At 55.4% G+C, this 20509-nt stretch overlaps 2 protein-coding genes across 3 annotated transcripts; one reads left to right on the top strand and one right to left on the bottom strand.

Annotated features, from left to right (window-relative positions):
• The first annotated feature begins 410 nt into the window (after positions 1–410).
• Positions 411–19966, top strand: Pc (pyruvate carboxylase). The gene is given in 20 exon segments (NM_001252297.1): positions 411–546; positions 677–861; positions 1032–1197; positions 1314–1459; positions 1585–1702; positions 1924–2075; positions 3314–3432; positions 6143–6305; positions 8184–8366; positions 15955–16099; positions 16333–16422; positions 16509–16730; positions 17099–17255; positions 17654–17894; positions 17999–18248; positions 18438–18682; positions 18769–18948; positions 19024–19272; positions 19498–19638; positions 19718–19966. Coding segments are annotated over 20 exon segments (3537 nt in total).
• Lrfn4 (leucine rich repeat and fibronectin type III domain containing 4) lies at positions 10084–13425 on the bottom strand. Of its 2 annotated transcripts, XM_027408671.2 has the most exons (3): positions 13285–13425; positions 11453–12811; positions 10084–10937 (listed from the first exon to the last, which is right to left on the bottom strand). In XM_027408671.2, exons 2-3 carry the CDS (start codon positions 12799–12801, stop codon positions 10376–10378), a joined length of 1911 nt encoding a protein of 636 aa, XP_027264472.1. In that variant the 5' UTR covers positions 12802–12811; positions 13285–13425; the 3' UTR covers positions 10084–10375. The 2 variants fall into 2 exon arrangements, with proteins under 2 accessions (XP_027264472.1, XP_027264473.1); XM_027408672.2 differs by lacking the exon at positions 13285–13425 and having other exon boundaries at positions 11453–12816.
• Positions 19967–20509: the final 543 nt, after the last annotated feature.

Below are 20509 nucleotides of genomic sequence, written 5' to 3'. Positions count from 1 at the left end.
GTAGAAGAAAGGTCCAGGCCTCTGTTTGAAGAAAGCTGCGTTTTAGCTGAGAGCCAAGGCCACTTCCTGAGATAGCAGGTTGACAGAATCAACACATGGAAGAAGTCCATAGTGGATGTTGGTGGAGAGTAGGGGAGTGAGCCTGGGTACAGAACAATCAAGATGCACACCAGGCAGGGTCACTCTGTAGCCTTTGAAATGTAAACACTGTGCTAAGCATGAGGCTGTTAAGTTGTGCTGAGCTCCACTGGGTTGGGTTTGCTTGCTCTCCAGAAACCTACCACAAATGGAATTGGAGATGGCACTGTCTTCTTTGTGGTCTTCTGAGGGTTAGGGTCCCACTGTCTTTCTGGATGTGGGGTGCTCAGTACCTAACCTGCTCTAACTGGACCCTGATTGCCCCTCCTCAGATGCTGAAGTTCCAAACAGTTCGAGGGGGCCTGAGGCTCCTGGGTGTCCGCCGTTCCTCCTCTGCCCCAGTTGCCTCCCCAAATGTCCGGCGCCTGGAGTACAAACCTATTAAGAAAGTCATGGTGGCCAACAGAGGTGAGTAAGTACTACCAGTATTCAGGGCCTAGGCCAGCCTGGTCTGGCCTCCACCTCACTCTGCCTTGCCTGTCTCTTTTGTGTTTCTCTCTGGACCCAGAAGTCTAACTGCTCACCCTGCTTGTCCTAGGTGAGATTGCCATCCGAGTGTTTCGTGCTTGTACGGAGTTGGGCATCCGCACAGTGGCCGTCTACTCAGAGCAGGACACAGGCCAGATGCATCGACAGAAAGCTGATGAAGCCTACCTTATTGGTCGTGGCTTGGCACCTGTGCAGGCCTACCTGCACATCCCAGACATCATCAAGGTGGCCAAGGTAGAATCAACTTGGCCTAGGAGATGCCAGGGTCTCCTGGACAATATTCTGTGTTGTGCCCTGCACCCACACCCACCAGTAGGATGTGTGTAGGGGGTGGAGGTAGAGTACAGCACAGCAGGAAAAGGAGAAAGAGGAAGGCATACAGGTGTTTCTCCTACCACTTACAGGAGAATGGTGTAGATGCTGTGCACCCTGGCTATGGGTTCCTCTCAGAGCGAGCAGACTTTGCTCAGGCCTGCCAGGATGCTGGAGTCCGGTTCATTGGGCCAAGTCCAGAGGTGGTCCGCAAGATGGGAGACAAGGTGGAGGCCCGGGCCATTGCCATCGCTGCAGGTGACACACAACTCCCCCTGGGGATAGTAGAGAGGGGCCACTGTGAGAGTTTGTTTCCCTGACAAGATGTAACAGAGATTTAGCCCATTACAGAGACCCCTGTACCCTCCCAACAGGTGTCCCAGTGGTCCCTGGCACTGATGCCCCCATCAATTCCCTGCATGAGGCCCATGAGTTCTCCAACACTTATGGCTTCCCCATTATCTTCAAGGCTGCCTACGGAGGTGGGGGCCGTGGCATGAGGGTTGTGCACAGCTATGAGGTGAGCAGGACTGCATGTATGCTGAGGGCTGGGTGCCAGGCAGGCATCCCATGGTGGGCTCTGGGAACTGGCCACAGAGGGTACACAGTGGTCCCATGTCTTCCTGGCCTTCCCTGCCCTTCTAGGAGCTGGAGGAGAATTACACCCGAGCCTACTCTGAGGCCTTGGCAGCCTTCGGGAATGGGGCACTATTTGTGGAGAAGTTTATTGAGAAACCACGGCACATCGAGGTGCAGATCCTGGGTGAGTGGGGAGTTGTGTGAAATAGGAGAAGCCTAGATCTCCCTTGGTTACAGCAACAACTTTTGGGACAGCCTTTCCAGGGACCACCATCTGGAAAGGGGCCCTGGGACAGAGCAGAAGTCAGGTGGCCAAGTAGCCACAGTACCCAAGGGGCCAGAGGGCATGTAGGAGAAAGCACTTGAATTCTAGGGAAGACTGAATCCAGTTTCTTGTATGCTCAGGGGACCAATATGGGAACATCCTGCACTTGTATGAGCGTGACTGCTCCATCCAGCGACGGCACCAGAAGGTGGTAGAGATTGCTCCTGCTGCCCACCTGGACCCCCAACTTCGTTCACGCCTCACCAGTGACTCTGTCAAACTTGCCAAGCAGGTGAGGACATGCTCCTGTGGACATGAGTCCATATTTGAAAACTTTCTTGGTACCTCTGCCCAGATTTTCTCATGGCTTAGAGGTATAAGCATTCCCTGTTGAAGGAAGGAGGAAGGCCCTGCAGGGAGGAAAGGGTGCAGACATCTTCTTGAGGTTGGAAGCAGTGCTTGTCACCCTCAGTGATAGCAGAAGTACCTGGCCCCAAGGGGAGGCATGCTGGCCATTCCTTCTACTCTTGCTATACAGACTAACTTTTCTGTTGCACCAGTTCACCCTGGTCACTGTAAAGAGAATGATAGTCCTTAGATTCTGGCAGTTATGGAATGTCCTCATCACTGGCTCCTAACCTCTGCTGCCCATTCCCTCACCGAGGTGTCTCTGGCAGTCTCGGCTTAGCTGGTGGAGTGGATTCTGGGTGTGGAGGTGGGAGCTGTGCCCATAAGCAATGACTTGCCCCAGCCTGGCCCGGGAACACTGGCCATGGCAGCAGGGTACCACCTACACCTTCCCCACTTAGACTTCCCATCTCCACGTGTGTCACATTATCCCAGGTTTGAGCTCCATGGCCTCCAGCTGTAGGCAGCCAGGGTTCAGGACAATGGGAACAGAGTGGTTCTGAGACATGGCTCAGCAATGAGCAGAGCACTGTCAAGGACTGGTAGAGCTGGGGCTGCCACAGAGGAGCAACCTCACTTTGGCCTTGCTCTGTTCTTTTGGCCAATGCCATTAATCATAGCAGCTCAGACTCTAGGGAGTGGGTGTATTATTCTGGAAGGACCAGAAATGGAATGGAAGTAGAGTTGCATCACCACTGCTAGTCCTCGAGTGGCATCACTTGAGGCGATGGCCAGAATGGGGACACTGGTCAGAGATGACAGACTAGCACAGGGGGAAAGGAAAACCCTTCTGTAGTGGAGAAGCGGGCTGGGAGGCCCAGGACTGCAGGAGGGAGGAGACGGCTTCGAAAGCAATAGTGAAGGTCTAGGGTGGGTTGGGGCATGTCTTCACCCAGACTTGCTGGGTGTGGCCTGGACTTAGTAGCTTCCAGTGGAACCTTGAGCCTACAGAGTGTAGGGGTGGAGGTATATATTGGGTCCTGGGTGCTGGCCACTGCAGGAGAGCTGATGGTAGGTGGCTGGATTGCCACAAGCTCTTCTGTTGCAGAACCTGTGTTGTGGGTAGGCTTGTGTGGCACAGTCCTGACCCTGGGAACCTCTATTTACTGGCCAATCCTGCAGGTGGGATACGAGAACGCAGGCACTGTGGAGTTCCTGGTGGATAAGCATGGAAAGCACTACTTCATCGAGGTCAATTCCCGCCTGCAGGTGGAGCACACGGTCACTGAGGAGATCACAGAGTGAGCACGGGGCCTAGGGTAGGGGCAGGGGCAGGGGCAGGGTTGGGAAAGGGGCAGGGGCAGGGGCAGGGGCAAGGGTTCATTTGCTCTCACTTTAGTGGACCTAGGGACTTCACTAAAAGAGCTTACCCATCCCTCACAATGAGGAGGCTAGGTACTACAACGCACTCCATGGAGCCCTCCTGGCTGTATTTGTGAGGAAGGGACCTGTCAGCCCATTTTACAGATGAATAGACCAAGGCTCAGAAAGAGGTTAAGAGAATTACACAAGTCCACATGGTGGACTCAGTCTCTCTAGCCTTGCCTTCAGTTCTGTGACATTCTGTATGCCCAGGCATAGCCTTTAAGTATTTTTTCCATCTTTGTTTATATATAGTTTTATGCCAATTAGACATTTATTTAGACTTAAAACAATTTTTGGCATTTATTTTTATTTTGTGTATGAATGTTTTCCTCAGTGTGTCTGTGAGCAATGTGATGCAGTGCCCATGGAGACCAGAAGAGGGCATAGATCCCTCAGGACTGGAATTACAGAAAGTCGTGAGCTCTAGGTGTATGATGAGAATTGAACTTAGGTCCTCTGGAAGAGTAGTCAGTGCTCTTGACTGCTGAGTTATCTCTCCAGCCCCTTAGATTGATTTACAAAAAAAGATTTATGTATTTTATTTTTATATGTATGTGTTTGCCTACATGGATGGTCACCACAGGTGTGCCATTGCCTACAGAGACCAGAAGAGGGCTCTGATCCACCAGAACTGGAGCTACAGAGGGCTGTGAGCTGCCATGTTGGTGCTAGAACCAAACCCATGTCCTCAGCAAGGACAGCCAGTGCTTTTAGCTGCGGAGCCATCGCTCCAGCCCCTAGAAATTTTACTCTCCTTTAAAACTTGCTATTTGGCCAGACATGGTGGCTCACACCTTTAATCCCAGCAGAGGCAGGCATATCTGGCTAACCTGATCTACATAGTGATTTCAAGGGACAGCACAGGCTATGTAGAGGAGACCCTGTCTCAAAACAAAACAAAACAAAATGACAACAACAAAAAATTTATTTGCTGAAGGCATTCCTACACCATTATTCTCATGAATACTTTTACTGGCTGTGGACTGTTTCATTATCTGTACGTGTAATAATTCTGCTATCTTGTTTTCTGTTGGACAATGTACTGCTCTGGCTTTTGTGGTTCAGGGTATGTCTATTAACATCTGCCCAAATTTGCACCAGAGTACAGACTTAGAAAATCTACTTATTTTTATAAACTGTGAAAACAGCTTTCATTATTCCAGGATACTTTTTTTTTGTTTGTTTGTTTTTTGTTTTTTGTTTTTTGAGACAGGGTTTCTCTGTGTTGCTTTGGAGGTTGTCCTGGAACTCACTCTGTAGACCAGGCTGGCCTCGAACTCACAGAGATCTGCCTGCCTCTGCCTCTTGAGTGCTGGGATTAAAGGTGTGCACCATCAATGACCAGCTTCAAGATACGTATCTTGAGTCATTTCAGTATTAATCCTTGGTATTGAACCAGTCCACCTTACCATGGAACATTCCTGATCTGGTTTTCTCCTTGGCCCACTCAAAAGTAATGATGATGCTGCCTAGTAGCTGCCTTTGCCTAGTACATATCCAGAAGCCCACAGACGCCTGGCTCACTAGATTCACTCAGTGATACTCCAGCCATGTTCCCTGGTCTATTCTTGGTGCTGCTCTGTCAAGGACTTGCTTGCTCAGGTGTCAGAGTCCTCAGGTCTTGAGCCATGTGCAGGTTGGGCTAGCTGTGGCCTCTCTGACCCTCAAGCTCCTCTGATGGGGGATTACTACCATGGAGATCTAGCAAGCAGTGTCTGTGGCCTGCAGAGTGGGTACCATGTTGACTATCAATACCACTCTTCTTTCACAGGTGACATGGAGTATGGAGGCCAGATTGCCAGTAAAATACTGGCCATGAGCCTCAAAAACAGTGCATTAAATCTGGAGGGCCTTGCATTAACAGCTTTTGCCTGGATTTGATACCCTTTTAGAGAGCGGCTGTTGCTCAGGCTCGGTTCATACCACCATGAAAACATGGAGAGCCTTGAGGCCTCCAACTAATACAGTTCCCTGTTTTTGCTTGTTTGACGTTTGGTCCTGTTTTGCGGTTTTGATTATTTATTTATTTGTTTGTTTATTAATTAGATGGGGTTTCCTGAGGCCTACGCTGGCCTCAAGCTTGTTGTAAGCCAAGGGTGACCTTAGACTTCTACTCGTCCTGCCTCTACCTATCGCTGAGATTACAGACATATACCAACACATACCAATACCTGGCCTTGTGATTCTCATTTTTCAGCCTGCCCCCCCCCATACCCAGGGTAGCCCCTATGCTCCAATGCTGGGTGTTCCAACCCTGTGACCGTGACCTCTGCCTATACTGCCAATCTTGGTGTCATATGGAAGCAGGAGTTACCTTAGGGCAAGGGCAGGCAGACAGGGTATTGGAAGAGGCCATCAGGAGGATGAAGGGCAGGTAGTTACCTGTCTTCTGGAAGCTTCTTAAGGGGCTGTTTTCTCCCAGTGCCCTGGGGCAAGCAGGGCAGGCTGTAGGACCACCAGGTAGAGGACCTCAGGATACTTGGGCTAAGAGGAGGGTGCAGTAGCATTGGCCTGTGTGGGTCACAGAACCTCTTCTCCTCAATTCACCTCATTCTCCTCCCTCCCTGGTGTCCTCCTCATTTGCAGTGTAGATCTGGTCCATGCTCAGATCCATGTGTCTGAGGGCCGGAGCCTGCCTGACCTGGGCCTGAGGCAGGAGAACATCCGCATCAATGGCTGTGCCATTCAGTGTCGAGTCACCACTGAGGACCCTGCACGTAGCTTCCAGCCTGACACTGGCCGCATTGAGGTAGGTGACAAAAGTGTGCCACCAGCTCCAGCCTGGGTTGACATTCTTCACAGCCTCTCCATGGTGCCCAGGTTATCACCCAGGGTTCCAGGTGCAGCTGCTTAGAGCATATGGGAACCCAGTAATGTCCTAGAGTGAGTGAAGAGCATTCTATGGAAAGCTAGCAGATCACCTAGGAATGGGGTCCCCCAGATGTGAAGCCTTGGCCCTGATGCCCTGCTGGTCTCTACCCTCCTTCTGTCAGGGGTAAGGAGTGGCTGGCAAGGCAGGACCTTGTGGGGAGCAGAGAACAGGGGTCTGTGGCAGGGTGAGTCAAGTAGAAGGCCCCTTGGGAGTGAGCAAAAGAGTTCTTCAGAGGGCGGTACTGAGGGACGGAGTTCACCTCAGCTCTGTCCATTTTCCTCCCATCAGGATTGGAACCTTGGGCTCAGCTACTTGTCCCTTACATTCCCTTGTCTGTGGCTCCATCCTGCTCCCTCTCCCTGCATGTGGACAGCACTGTCTACTGGTCAGGGGATGCAGGACACAGAGGCACTCAGGGTTGGCACTAGTGTCCAGGGTACAGTGGCAGCAATGATGAGCATGAACTTGATTCCAGAATTGCAAGAATATCCAAAAGTAGTATGCTTGAGTATGGGGCAGGAGCAGGGTGCTAGGTCCATTCTGATGGCCTCAAGAGCCCAAGGCCACCATAATCATCTGTGTTCATTTCTGACTCCCTAGGTGGAGCAGCCTTGGGCTGGTACTGCCTTATATATAGCCCTGGCTCCTTTGCCCTTGTCTGGGAAGGGGCTGCAGGGTTACTGTTTCTCTCCACCTCCACAGCCAGGGGCTAGCGTTAGAGCTGGTCACCACAAGGTATTTTTAGATGGTGGTTCCTGCACACAGCTGAGTGTCCACCCTTAAATATTGCATGAAGTTCTTTATTGAACACAGCTTGTGCCCTTAGCAGCTGAAGGGTGATGCTGAGGGTGTTCCCAGGCCAGTTCCTCTGGCTTACCTCCCTCAATTTCTCTGTGAACCCCAGCTCCCCTACCTGCCCCATGCCTGTCCTGAGCACACTCACCCATGTGTGCAAGTGTAGCTACCCCAGACCTCAACCCCATCTGTGTCTGCCATTTGCCTTTTGCTTGCCTCTCTTGTGTTTCCTGATGAGCTTGGGTGTGTTTCCTTCACTGTGTTTCATCTCGGTGTCTCCTTCCTTCCCCTCTGCTCTTTCTCCCACCTTCCCTTCCCTCTCTACATTAAAAATAAAAACAACAAAAACAAACCAAGCTGGGTGTGGTTGTGCACACCTGTGACTTCAGCACTCAGCACTCAGAAGGCTAAGGCAGGAGAGTCATCATGAGTTCAAGGCCAACCTAGGCTACATTGTAAGTTCATGCTGGCCTGGACTACATAGTGGTGTCTCAAAAACCAAAAGGAAAACAAAGCAACAGTAGCCTTCCTTGGTCAGCCTGCCCATGGACCTGTAGTCTGTGTACTTCTGTCTGTCCCACGGTTGTTAGGTCAGGGACTGCTTTAGCTGCTTCATCCCCAGTGAGCAGCTGGTAGTAGGCATTGTGTGCTGCTCCGGAAGTGATGGTGGGCACACACTGTGTCTGCAAGGAGGGAGGGTTCTCAGGCAGTGGTGGAAGGTCGTGGGATCTGGCCCCTTCCTCCCTGGGCTGCTGGTTGGGCCGTGCATGACCTAGGAGCCCATGGGGCATTTCTTCCTGTCCCTTCCTTGTTGCAGCACAAGAGTGAATTCATGGACTCAGAAGGAAACTTGACTGGCCAAGGATGGGCTCTCTGAGCTCAGCCCTCTGGGGGTCATGCTGGGAGCCCAGTTTATCCCAGTTTCCGTCCCAGCTGCTGACTTGGGCTTCCTTCTGACAGGTTTTCCGGAGTGGTGAGGGCATGGGCATCCGCCTGGACAATGCCTCTGCCTTCCAAGGGGCTGTCATCTCACCCCACTATGATTCTCTGCTTGTCAAAGTCATCGCCCATGGCAAAGACCACCCCACAGCTGCTACCAAGATGAGCAGAGCCCTGGCTGAGTTCCGTGTCCGAGGGGTAAAGGTGAGAAGTTGCGTCTTCCCCCTGCCTTTGCCCACAGTGGGTCCATTTGGTCAAGAATTACCAAGTGGCAGGTGTGCTGTTTGCATTGTCCTTGCCTTGCTCTTAGTCTCAGTGGCATAGTAATCTCTCCTACCTGTTCTCAGATTGTTGGGTCTCCATGTATGCATGGATCCCTGGGCAAGAGCTCTCTCCCTGACGGATGAGGTCAGGCCCTCAGCCAGTGCCCAGCTCTCCTGTCCTAGCATCTGCAATGGCAGGTGCTTCAGAGTAGCCAAGAAACATATGAGGGACAAGGCTCTGGCCACAGTAGCTGCCTGACAGCAAGAGCCTTGAGGTGTCCATTACCTCCTTGTTGGGCTCTGTGTGTAACTGGTTTCTGCAGCTAGAGACAAATTCACAGCGGAGAATTGCTGTACTGTCCTTTGAAGCCAGCACCTAATCACGTCCTATGGGGCACACTTGAGTATGGGCTTAGGCCCCTAGCCCATTGAGTTCCTCCCGCCTCTTCCAGAGGCTCCTCCAGGGTGTTCTAGCTGTATGGGCAGTGCTAAGTGCTGACCTCATATTCTGTGTGAACTCTTCCAGCCCTTGATTGCTGCTGAAGTTTGGTGGCTTATGGGCCCACCATGACAGTGCTGTCCCCACAATGTTCAGTAATTTTTTTTTTCACTGTCCTGTGGGGTGGGGCAGAGCAGCCTGTCTCCCACAGTCCATCTTGGGGAGAGGTCAGTGTTTTCCTAGATGCTGGGTCTACATTCTGCTGTTCAGAGCTCAGAGACTCTGTTGAGGTCCGGGTTGCCCTGGGGGCAGAGGTATGCTGTAAAACCAGCTCCCTACATCCTGGATTCACTGTCTCTTGCTCTGGGGCCTGTCTTTCCTGTGACTGACCAGGGAAGGCAGGATGTGGGGTATACACTGGGCTGTCCCTGGGTTTTAGGTTGTACCCTGGATACCCGTTTCCACCCTTAGTGCAGGTACCCTGAGCCACACAACCTTACACACCTGTCCTATATCCCAGTGTGCTTAGATCCCAGCATCCTCTTCCAAGGGTGAGAACGGGGACAGCAGGATCCATGACCACAGGAACAGCAGCAGGATTTGGGGCCTATGTCTGTCCCCTTCCTACATATTCGTCTCCCATCTTTCGCATATTTACCTCAAGGGCCTTAACCCAGTATTTCTCTAGGTCATGTCTAGGTATGTTTTGGTGCCAGGAGGCTGGGTATGTGTAAGCTTGGCTGCATGCTGTAGATGCATAGTAGAATGCTCTTTAGGTTGCTTGGCAGGTCAGGGATGCCAGTGTCTACTTTTGCATTTCCATTAAGCATGCAGGTGCCCATGCAGGACTGACCTATCTGAACAGCTGTCAATTATAAACAGGCTGTGGAGCCCAGCCAGGCATCACCCTACCCAGCAGGTCAATGCCAGCTTTCCAGGAAAGCCCAGCATACAGCTGTGTATCTTAGTACAGCTGGGTGGTGCCATCTCACACAGAACCTTCCCAATAGTCCCGGACTAATGCCTACCTTCTGGCAAGACCAGTAGATACCAGCTCTTGACTATTGCCTGGGCTTCCCCCATAGCTGGCTGTGAGTCTTGCGCTATGAGGACCAACTCTGCTCGGCCTGGCAGCTTTAGCCTGTATTGGTCTGTGACCTCTAACAACCTGCCTCCCTCCTTCCCAGGGACCAAGCAGAATGAGAGCAAACATTTACACTGAAGTGTCCCCAACAATTTTATTATAAATAGAAACAAGACTCCCTCTTGGTGGCTGCAGCCCCTGCCTTGGTGGCTCTGAGCACCTGTTGGTGGGACCTGTCCCTTTAGTCTGGAGGCCAAAACCAAGGAAAGGGCTTGCTGTCCCACCAAGTACTTGGGGAGCCTGAGGTACTGAGGATAAAAAGCAGAGTGGGGCCCAGGGCCGTGCTGCCCACCCAGGCTGGGTGCTGCCACCTGGGCCCAACAGTGGCACTGCTCCTTCCTCAGGGCACAAGAGGCTGCCCTTCCTGTCACACTACACTCTCCTCCAGCCGCTCTGTACTGCCCCCCACACCCCGGCACCCAGCTCCCAGCAGCCCCCCATGTACAGAGTGACTCCGCCTGGCCCAGGCTCCTCCCAGGCGCCTGGCATACCCATAGCACCCACCAGTGTCTCCCAGGTCCAGGGAACAACTGCGCTGGGGACGGGGTGGAGGGCTCCGTGGTGGGTGGCTCTTGGGCATGGGGCTGGTGCCACCATTGGTCTGGGATTGGACATGGCTGAGTTTGAGTGGGAGGCGGCCATTCCCAGCTCCCCGGCCCCGAACCAGCAAGGCCACAGTGAAGACCAGTAAGGCGGCCACCAGGACCCCCCCCACTGCTACAGTCAGGGTCCCGCCCAGCACATGGGCCTGTAGGGCATGGCACAGGGGTGTGGCTGGTAGCGTAGAGAAGTGGGCACAGCCCAGCAGTCTGGTGGCTGTAAGATCGGAAGGCCCAGCAGCAGGTGACAGGGCCAGCAGGCAGAGGTCGTAGTCAGCACCAGGAACCAGGTGCTTGAGCAGGAAGTGGTGGCTGGAGGCCGGTACGATCCTGCAGGCAAGGGCAGGTGGTCAGAGCCCAGGGTGGGATACAGGCCCCATTCCCACCTCTCATGTTTGCCCTAGACAGCCCCTCAGGCCTGTAATGCCTGTCAATACACAGGCCTGTGTCCCTCAGCAAGGCAGAGATGACAGGCAACCATTTGTAGGGTAGTGTCAGGTCACAGACAGGAGCATGCACTGACACAGGCCTCAGGCAATAAGAGCTGGGGCAGGGTGGCACCAAGCAGAGATAGAAACACCCTAGTGTGCGGGGCATGTGCTTCAGCAGACACCCCATTTGCCGTAAGTGATGGTCAGGAAGGCAGATGCACACACAGCCACACCTGAACAGCTTATAAAGCTGCCCCCTTCCTCTGCCCCAGGGAGCCGGGCCAGCTATGCTCCAAGAATTTGGAAGTAGAGGAGGGGCAGGTACAGGCCTGGAGGGGGGACAGGCAGGGCTTGGGGACACAGGGTCAGCAGGGAGGCACAGTAAACAAAGCGGGCTGAAGGGCCCATCCTCACCGGTAGATGAGGGTCTCGTCCTCGCTGCTGTTGTACTGGATTTGGAACATCCACACTGGGTCAGCCGGCCGCCCCGGGCCCCAGCTCACCAGGCCAGAGGTGGCAGTCACCTCCGTCACTTGCACGACTGGTTCAGACTCTAAAGTCCCCTCGCCTTCGGCAGCAGTTCTAGCAGAGGCAGCAATGTCTGAGGGCCCAGGACGGCCCCCCTCAGCACTGGTGTTCCCACCATGGGGCAAGGCCAACACCCGGAGCTCCACTCGGGCTGTGGCCTCGCCAGCAGGGTTGGTGGCGATGCAGGTATAGGCTCCTGCATCTCCAGCGCCTGTCACCCCAATCTCTAGGGTCCCATTGGGGAAAGCCCAGGCTCGGGAAGAGTTGCCAACCAGCCGGTCATCAGGGCCAACCCAGTGCATGGTGGGCACAGGGTCACCAAGTGCCCTGCATCGTAGAGTGGCCCGCTGACCCTCTAGCACCCATAGGCGCTGTGTGTGGCGGGCAATCAGCGGAGGCTCACAGGAGAACTCTCCCTCAGGCACTGCCCAGAAGTAGCGGCCTGCCAGGGCTGGTGGAGAAGCGCAGGTTTCCAGGTCATCAGGCCGGGCCAGCCGCCGCAGCCACAGCAGCTCACAGTTGCAGTGCAGTGGGTTCCCACTGAAGCTCAGCACCAGGGGGGAAGGTGAAGCTTCAGCATCCCGTCCTCGGGAGAAGAGTGGGTCAGGTGCCAGTGTGGCCAGGCGGTTAGAGGTGAGGTCAAGGCGGGAAAGCTGGCTAAGTTGGGCAAAGACACCTGGGGGCAGCGCATCGATGAGGTTATGGTCCAGGTTAAGGGTATGCAGGGCAGGCATGGCACCTATGCCAGCCCAGGGGACCTGCCGGAGATTGTTATAGGATACATCCAGGTCCTCGAGACTGTCGAGGAAGTCATCAAAGGCCCCTGGCGCAATGCGTCCCAGCTGATTGCCACTGAGAATGAGGTGCTGCAGGTTGACAGGGCCCCGTAGGCTGCTGCTGCCCAGCTCCACCAGCCTGTTGCCATCCAAATGCAGGGAGCGCAGGCTCTCCAGGTCCCCAAAGGAGCGGGCCCCAATGCGGGTGATAGCGTTTCGAGACAACGTTAGGTCCACCAGACCTGTCATGTTGCGGAAATCAGGCGGTCCCAGGGCCTGGATGAAGTTGTCAGCCAGGCGCAATTCAACTGTGCGCCGGTCCACGTTGGGTGGCACAAACAGCAGGCCTCGGTGGGCACAAAGGGTGCTGAGCGACTCCGACAAGTTCTGGCACACGCAGGGCAGCGGGCAAGCGGCGGCTCCACTGGCCAGCAGCAGCAATAGGAGTGGCGGGGCCATGATGAGCACCCTGTGGGAAAGGGCCGCAGCCCCAGGCACAGGTGGGGCTAGGGCAGGTGCCCACTTGTGCCCAGGGCACGGTCCCAGGAACTAGTTTCCAGAGTCTGGACTGGGGGACGGTCTGGACTGGGGGACGGTCTGGACTGGGGGACACAGGCTCAAGGAGGACCCCAGGGAGAAAAGATGGCTGGGGCTTCAGGCTCAGGCCCCCCCAGAGTAAAGGTCACATTTCCCAAGCAGCTGAAGAGAGTCCAGGTACCAGGGACAAGGTGAGGCATGAGGCAGGAAGTGGAGGAGGGTCAAGAGCAGGGAGGGTCCCGGAACTTCCTTCAGGCATCCTCTGGAAGGGCCAGCCCCCTCCCCCCACCGTGCCTTCCCCTTCGTGGCTGAGGACTGCGTTCCCCCAAATCTCTGGCGTGGACTGAGGCTCCTCCCCGGGCGGGCCTCCCGCTGTACCCTGTCGGGGCGGGGGAGGGGGCTCACCTGGTGTTCGTCGCTCAGGGGGCGCGGGCCGGCCTCCCCGAGGGCCCAGCCGGCCTCTGCCGACTCCAGGCCGCTCTCTCGCGGGGGGGAGGCCCAGCCCGCCAGCCGCGCGCCCTCCGGCCCATGGCGCTCGGGCCCTCGGCCCCGGCTCTGTCGGCTCCGGCACCTTTTCTCGGCGCCGTTCGCGGTGGCGGCGGCGACAGTCAGGCGGGTGCGCGCGGGCGGACACGCGCGCCGCGGACACGCACGTGGAGGGCGGACCGGGAGGGGCACGGGGATTCACCCGGGCCCCAGCCCGGCTCCCGAGGTCACGGGGACACGCGGCCACTGCAGCGCCCACGGGTGGCACCCAGTCACGCCCGAGGCCCGGACAAGCCCGCCGCGCTACCCCATGGCGCTGCCGCAGCGCACTCACCCTGGCACGGGCGCGCGCGCCCCAGGCCACCCTGGCGCCCAAGCATCCTGCACCGCTCAGGCGGGCGCCGCGGCTCTGCAGACAACCAGACAAAGCGCCAGCTCGCAGGCCCCTTCACCATCTCCCAGAGACGGGTCTTTGTCACATGTCTCTGTGCACCCTCCCCAACACGCCCACATATGCCCACACACCCACACGTCCCCGCACCCACGGGCAGGGCCGGGCGCAAACCCTCACAGTTGCTGGGACCCTCGCGTTCACAGACACACACTGAAGGTCACAACCGTTCTGCATCACCGAGTCACGTGAAGGATCCCCCCACAGGCCCGGGCCCTGGGGGCCTCGGGTGGTGCCCCCAGTAGGGCTTCTGCGGGTGGGGCCTGAGGGCTCGGCCACGGGACCGGCGTCGCGCCCCGCCCCGCCCGCCCCGCCCCGCCCCTCCCTCCTCTGCTCGGTCTCCCTCCCGCCCTGCTCGGCGCTCCCCAGCCAACCGGCCTCCGCCTCCAGCCCGATTGGTCTGTGCTTCGCGGCTTCCCAGCAGGCTGGCGGTGGCACGCTGTTTGAAGCTGTGCGTCAGTGGTCCTCTCCGTGTCGCTGCTCCGCCCCCCACCTCGCCCCCACCGCCACACGCTCCCGCGGGTCCTTTTAGGGAGTATGGCCTGAACGGTCAAGATCTGAGGTGACCTCAGAGCCTGGGCTTGGAGAAGAGTGCTGATGTTTCAGAACCAGGTTGGATATCACGGTTCTTGTTTGCCTCCACCATTAGGAGTGGTTCACCTAGTTGGCGTGAGAAGTTGTCATTTCCTACGGGGCATCTCTTTGCCTCTAGGCCAGTACCTAGACCCCTTCTGTCTACTCCTCTCCCTCCATACCTGATTCTCAGGAGCGGGTGGGTAGCAGGAATTCAGGGAGACAGAGGCTGGATTCTAGTCCGGCCTGGTACAGCTGCTCAGCCTTGAGCAAGTTACTTAACTACAGAACAGTTTTCTGGTGGGGACCTTGTGCTGTTAATTGCCTGTACTATTCACACCTAAGGGAGTAGGAAACCGTGCAGCTTGAGTGAGGGGCTTTTAAGTTCTTGCAGCTGGAAGCCACTGTCTGGATTGTTGCTGTTGCTGGGAGACCTCAATTTTTACAGAACAATTTGGATCTTTAGTCTGGTCAGCTGGGATGTGAACTGGTGCCAGACACTTTTGCTTCCCCTGAAGAGTTTCCTTCACTCAAAACACACACGTGTTCTAGCATCTGCCATGTGTTACCCTGTGCTGGGAGCCAGGTGGCTTCTGGCCCTGCTCCTACCACTATGGCACTTCCAGCAGAGGCAATGGTGGTCGATCTGGTAGTAGCAAATGGAAGGAATCTGTATGGTGGTCGGAGGCTCTGAGGATCCATCTCACTCACTGCAGCCCTGGGGTCTTCAGATGCTTTGATCCCTATTTTTTTAGTGCAAGGGCAAGTTTCCAGGAGACAAGCAGATGCAAGGCACTGGTAACAGGCCCTGCTTTGTAATGGTTGATGGCTCTCTGTCAGAAGCTGATGGGCAAGGCACCCCACTTGTCTAAACTGCTGGGCAAAGGGGGCAGTGTTGAGACAGCTCCTGGGAAAGATGTGCGCTGAGCAGAAGAGATTAAGAGTCCAGGATTTGTCATGGGACAACGGTCCACCATGCCCAGTCGGTCACTCAGGAAGGTGGGGAGCCAGGGTAGAAGGCAGACAGACATCCTTCTACCAGATAGCTGGGGAGCACAGGTTGCGGGGCTCCATGAGGGATGTGGAGATGCTGACTCCCAGGTGGAAAGCAGCAGGTCCAGATCAGGGTATCCTGAGGACGGTGCGTGTGAGAAGTGGAAGAATAGGGGAGGAAGTCCGGGAGGGACGTCAAGGTGGGAGCTGTTAGTAAGACAGTGAGAGGATGCTGTTGGAATTAGGAAGCGGTGATCTCACGATAGTGGGATCGAGAAGCGTGGCTGGTGGGGGCTGGAGGGGTTTATGTGCTGATACAGGAGAGGCAGAGCAAGGTTCTAAGCTGGGGTGGGGGATTGGATCTTAAGTTTGTAGACCCAAGCAAGAGGGGGTGGCATTGGCATATGTTCTGGGGCGAGCAAAGATGGAGGGTGTGTATCCAGCCCTTGACAGCTTCAGGGATTTCCAGAATGATGGTGAGATGGGAGAAGCCTCAGTGCTCCAGTGTAGCATTTGTGGTCTCTCTTCCCTCCCTTGAGTTGCATAGTGACCCCTCTACCTCTGTCTTGCAGACCAACATCCCCTTCCTGCAGAACGTGCTCAACAACCAGCAGTTCCTAGCAGGCACTGTGGATACCCAGTTCATCGATGAGAATCCTGAGCTGTTCCAGCTGCGGCCTGCACAGAACCGGGCCCAGAAGCTGCTACATTACCTCGGTCTGCCCACCCTTCCCTCCTGTTTCTTGTCTCCCACCCCATAGCTCTGCCCTTAAGGTCCTGTACTCTCCTTTCTGTCTACATGGCCCATGATATGTTTTCACTGCCTGGACCCAAGAGGCCTGGGTGTCCTGGGGAGAGTCTCTGTCCCAGAGCTCACCTGCTCACACAGCTGCCCTTGACTTACTTATTAAGCCCAGCTTGCCTTAACATATTGTCCACTTCCTCCCTAGGACATGTCATGGTAAATGGCCCTACCACTCCAATCCCTGTCAAGGCCAGTCCCAGCCCTGTGGACCCCGTTGTTCCTGCAGTACCTATAGGTAGGCGAGATCCAATTTTACCAACTCAAGGTGGTAACGGGAGATTGCTGCCTACAGGATAGCATTGATGTTTTCCTCTGCCCTAGGCCCACCCCCACCTGGCTTTAGAGACATTCTTCTGCGAGAGGGGCCAGAGGGCTTTGCCCGAGCTGTGCGAAATCACCAGGGACTGCTGCTGATGGACACAACCTTCCGGGATGCCCACCAGTCACTACTGGCCACTCGAGTGCGCACACATGATCTCAAAAAGATTGCGCCCTATGTTGCCCACAACTTCAACAAGCTCTTCAGCATGGAGAACTGGGGAGGTAGCTAGAGGAGGGCTGGGGTGTTAGACAGTGCTAGCAGGGATTGAGTGCCCAACCCAGAAGGCCCAGGACACTAGGGACAGAGAGATGCTGACAGTGGGACAGTGAGGGCAAGGGTGTTTGTTCCACAAAAACCAACTACAGCCAGCTTCTGTTGGAACAGAGGCTGCATGGCTGGGATGTAGGCCCTGTCCTGAGTAGCTTGAGGGCAGGGAGGAGGTACAGAGAAGACCCTGAGTTTCCTGAGCATCAGTGGAGGGAGAGGCTGGTGGGGGCTCAACATGAGGAACCCTGGAAGTCAGCAGGCCATGTAGAGCATTGTAGGGTCCTTGTGACATGGGGTGACCAGCCCCTCTCTTCCTGTGCAGGGGCCACATTTGATGTTGCCATGCGCTTCTTATATGAGTGTCCCTGGAGGCGGCTGCAGGAGCTCCGGGAGCTCATCCCCAACATTCCGTTCCAGATGCTGCTTCGGGGGGCCAATGCCGTGGGCTACACCAATTATCCTGACAATGTGGTCTTCAAGTGAGCCTGGGTTGGCTGGGGCCACACTGTAGTGGGCTCCTAGTGTCTTTGATGATGCTGTACGGGGACTAAACACAAAACTGCAGAGGCAGAGCTTCTGGGTCTCCGTGGCAGCAAACACTGAGGGAGGGGATTTGTCCCAGGAATCACCCAGGCCTTATGGCTTTGCTTAGTGTTCTCCCCCTCAGCCACCACCCCTGTGCCAAGCATCTTTACTAATCTCCAGGCTCAGTCAGGCTGGGCAGTGACTGTCACGCTCCTGGCCCAGGCTGACCTGGAAAAGGCCTTATTTACACTTTGAAGCCCCTACTCCCTTGCCAGGCCAGACTTCATTCCCCAGGAGTTAGGAGCTGGAGACAGAAGTGCAGGTAGGATTCACCTGCTTTCTCACCTGCCAGGTTCTGTGAGGTGGCCAAGGAGAATGGTATGGACGTCTTCCGAATCTTTGACTCCCTCAACTACTTGCCAAACATGCTGCTGGGCATGGAAGCAGCAGGCAATGCTGGGGGCGTGGTGGAAGCTGCCATCTCGTATACTGGTGATGTAGCTGACCCCAGTCGCACAAAATACTCGCTGGAGTACTACATGGGCTTGGCTGAAGAACTGGTGCGAGCTGGCACCCACATCCTATGCATTAAGGTGCCAGGGCTTCTTTTCCATCTCTTCCTCCCACCATACCCACCACGACTTGCAACACGGAAACACACCATGCTCCTCCTCACTCTATTTCCTTCACTTTTTAGGACATGGCCGGGCTACTGAAGCCTGCAGCCTGCACCATGCTGGTCAGCTCCCTCCGCAACAGATTTCCTGACCTACCGCTGCACATCCATACCCATGACACATCAGGGGCAGGTGTGGCAGCCATGCTGGCCTGTGCACAAGCTGGGGCTGATGTTGTGGATGTGGCAGTAGACTCCATGTCTGGGATGACTTCACAGCCCAGCATGGGTGCCCTGGTGGCTTGTACCAAAGGGACTCCTCTGAACACAGGTAGGATGGAGTAGCCCATGCCCATGCCCCTCTCAAAGCTGTGGTTGGAAATAATCCCAGTGGAGTCTGGGACACATAGAATTCAGATGCCTCACTCTGCTCCCACCCAAGTTTGAGATGGGATCTGGCCTAGCCCTGAGTCCTGGAAGACGCCCCTGCCAAGCTCTCCTGACTCTAGCTTCCCTGCAGAGGTGCCCCTGGAGCGTGTGTTTGACTACAGTGAATACTGGGAAGGGGCTCGGGGCCTGTATGCGGCCTTTGACTGCACGGCTACCATGAAGTCTGGCAACTCAGATGTGTATGAGAATGAGATCCCAGGGGGCCAGTACACCAACCTACACTTCCAGGCCCACAGCATGGGGCTTGGCTCCAAGTTCAAGGAGGTCAAGAAGGCCTATGTGGAGGCTAACCAGATGCTGGGGGACCTCATCAAGGTGAGCAAGGCCCTTCTCTAACGGCCCTGCACACTACACTCCTGTCTGTGCCTAGCACTCTTATACCAGAGACCTTTTCTCTTCAGGTGACACCATCCTCCAAGATTGTGGGGGACCTGGCCCAGTTCATGGTGCAGAATGGGTTAAGCCGAGCAGAGGCTGAAGCTCAGGCAGAAGAGCTGTCCTTCCCTCGCTCTGTGGTGGAATTCCTGCAGGGCTACATTGGAATTCCCCATGGAGGCTTCCCTGAGCCCTTCCGCTCTAAGGTAGGGAAGGTGCCTTATGATATGAGACAGGGACTGCGTACAAGAACCTGGCATGACCTCTGCTTTGCTCCTCAGGTGCTAAAGGACCTGCCAAGAGTAGAGGGGAGGCCTGGAGCCTCCCTTCCTCCCCTGAACCTGCAGGAGCTGGAGAAGGACCTGATTGAGCGGCATGGGGAGGAGGTGACCCCAGAGGATGTCCTCTCTGCAGCCATGTACCCTGATGTCTTCTCCCAATTCAAAGACTTCACAGCCACCTTCGGCCCACTGGACAGCCTCAATACCCGCCTCTTTCTTCAAGGACCCAAAATTGCAGAGGAGTTTGAGGTCAGTGGTTCTTGTGTTTGTCCACACTCAGCCCCAAGGACTACAGCAACCCTGCGGACAGCCTTGTTGTGAACCTAGAGCAGAAAGTGTCCTTGTTGTATGACCAGAGGCTAGGCCTCTCCACATTAACTAAGAAGATCCAGGTTGTATAACTTCCCTGAGTCAGGGCCCAGGGCCTGCTCTCCTAACTTTCTCCCCACATCTGGTCTCTCACCTTTTCTGCAGGTGGAACTGGAACGGGGCAAGACTCTGCACATCAAAGCCCTGGCAGTGAGTGACCTGAATCGGGCTGGCCAGAGGCAGGTTTTCTTTGAACTCAATGGGCAGCTTCGGTCCATTCTGGTTAAAGACACCCAGGCAATGAAGGTACAGTGCCCTCAGGGCCAGCCACGTGGTAGGGATGGGCCTGACCTGCTGTCTCATGTCATCTCTGTCTTGTCTGCAGGAGATGCACTTCCATCCCAAGGCTCTGAAGGATGTGAAGGGCCAGATTGGGGCCCCTATGCCTGGGAAGGTCATAGACATCAAGGTGGCGGCAGGAGACAAGGTGGTTAAGGGCCAGCCCCTCTGTGTTCTCAGTGCCATGAAGATGGAGACTGTGGTGACCTCACCCATGGAGGGCACCATCCGCAAGGTTCACGTGACCAAGGACATGACACTGGAAGGCGATGACCTTATCCTAGAGATCGAGTGATCTTGCTTCAGACTGGCAGCCTGGCCAACCCTACCCCAAGCCTCCCAACAGAAGCTGTGCAGCCAGGGCAGGCCCAGGCCAGCCAGTACCTGAGAGAGGATGGCCAGACCCCTGAGGCCCTGTTCCATGGGACAACACACACACACGACACACACAACTTGCAGTGGCCCATTCCTGTCAGCCATTTGTCCTTGCCTTACTGGCAGGCAGTTGCTCACATACTCATCTCTTGCCAAATAACCATCTGCTCCTTGTTGGAGACTACAGGTGTCCAGCAGGTGGCCTTGGGACCTGGGGGAGATGGTTTAGGGGTTCTACCTCTGGGGGTAGGGGGAAGACCTAATTTGCAGGTCCTGGGAAATTTGCTCAATAAAAGTGGCCTTCCCTTGCCCTCCACACTGGGTCATGTAGTCTACCCTATCCCTAGTGCTGTCCCCAGTCTGAGGCAGTGTGGGTGGGGTTCTCTCAAATTCCCACGAGATCTAGGTCAATTGTTTTACTTTAAAAAACTTCCTGGATGTTAGGAAAGCAGATCCCTGTAGC

Source organism: Cricetulus griseus, chromosome 3 (genome assembly GCF_003668045.3).
Source record: "Cricetulus griseus strain 17A/GY chromosome 3, alternate assembly CriGri-PICRH-1.0, whole genome shotgun sequence".
NCBI classification, from domain to species: Eukaryota; Metazoa; Chordata; class Mammalia; order Rodentia; family Cricetidae; genus Cricetulus; species Cricetulus griseus.
The sequence above is the reverse complement of the archived record's forward strand: the minus strand, read 5'-3'. Positions and strand labels throughout refer to the sequence as shown.

Bases quoted from the DNA above. Each gene is read 5' to 3' on its own strand.
- Lrfn4 (XM_027408671.2), bottom strand. From the start codon at position 12,801: ATGGCCCCGCCACTCCTATTGCTGCTGCTGGCCAGTGGAGCCGCCGCT. The intron at 10,938-11,452 runs GTGAGGATGGGC...CCTTGCCTGCAG, and splicing joins GACGAGACCCTCATCTACCG to GATCGTACCGGCCTCCAGCC.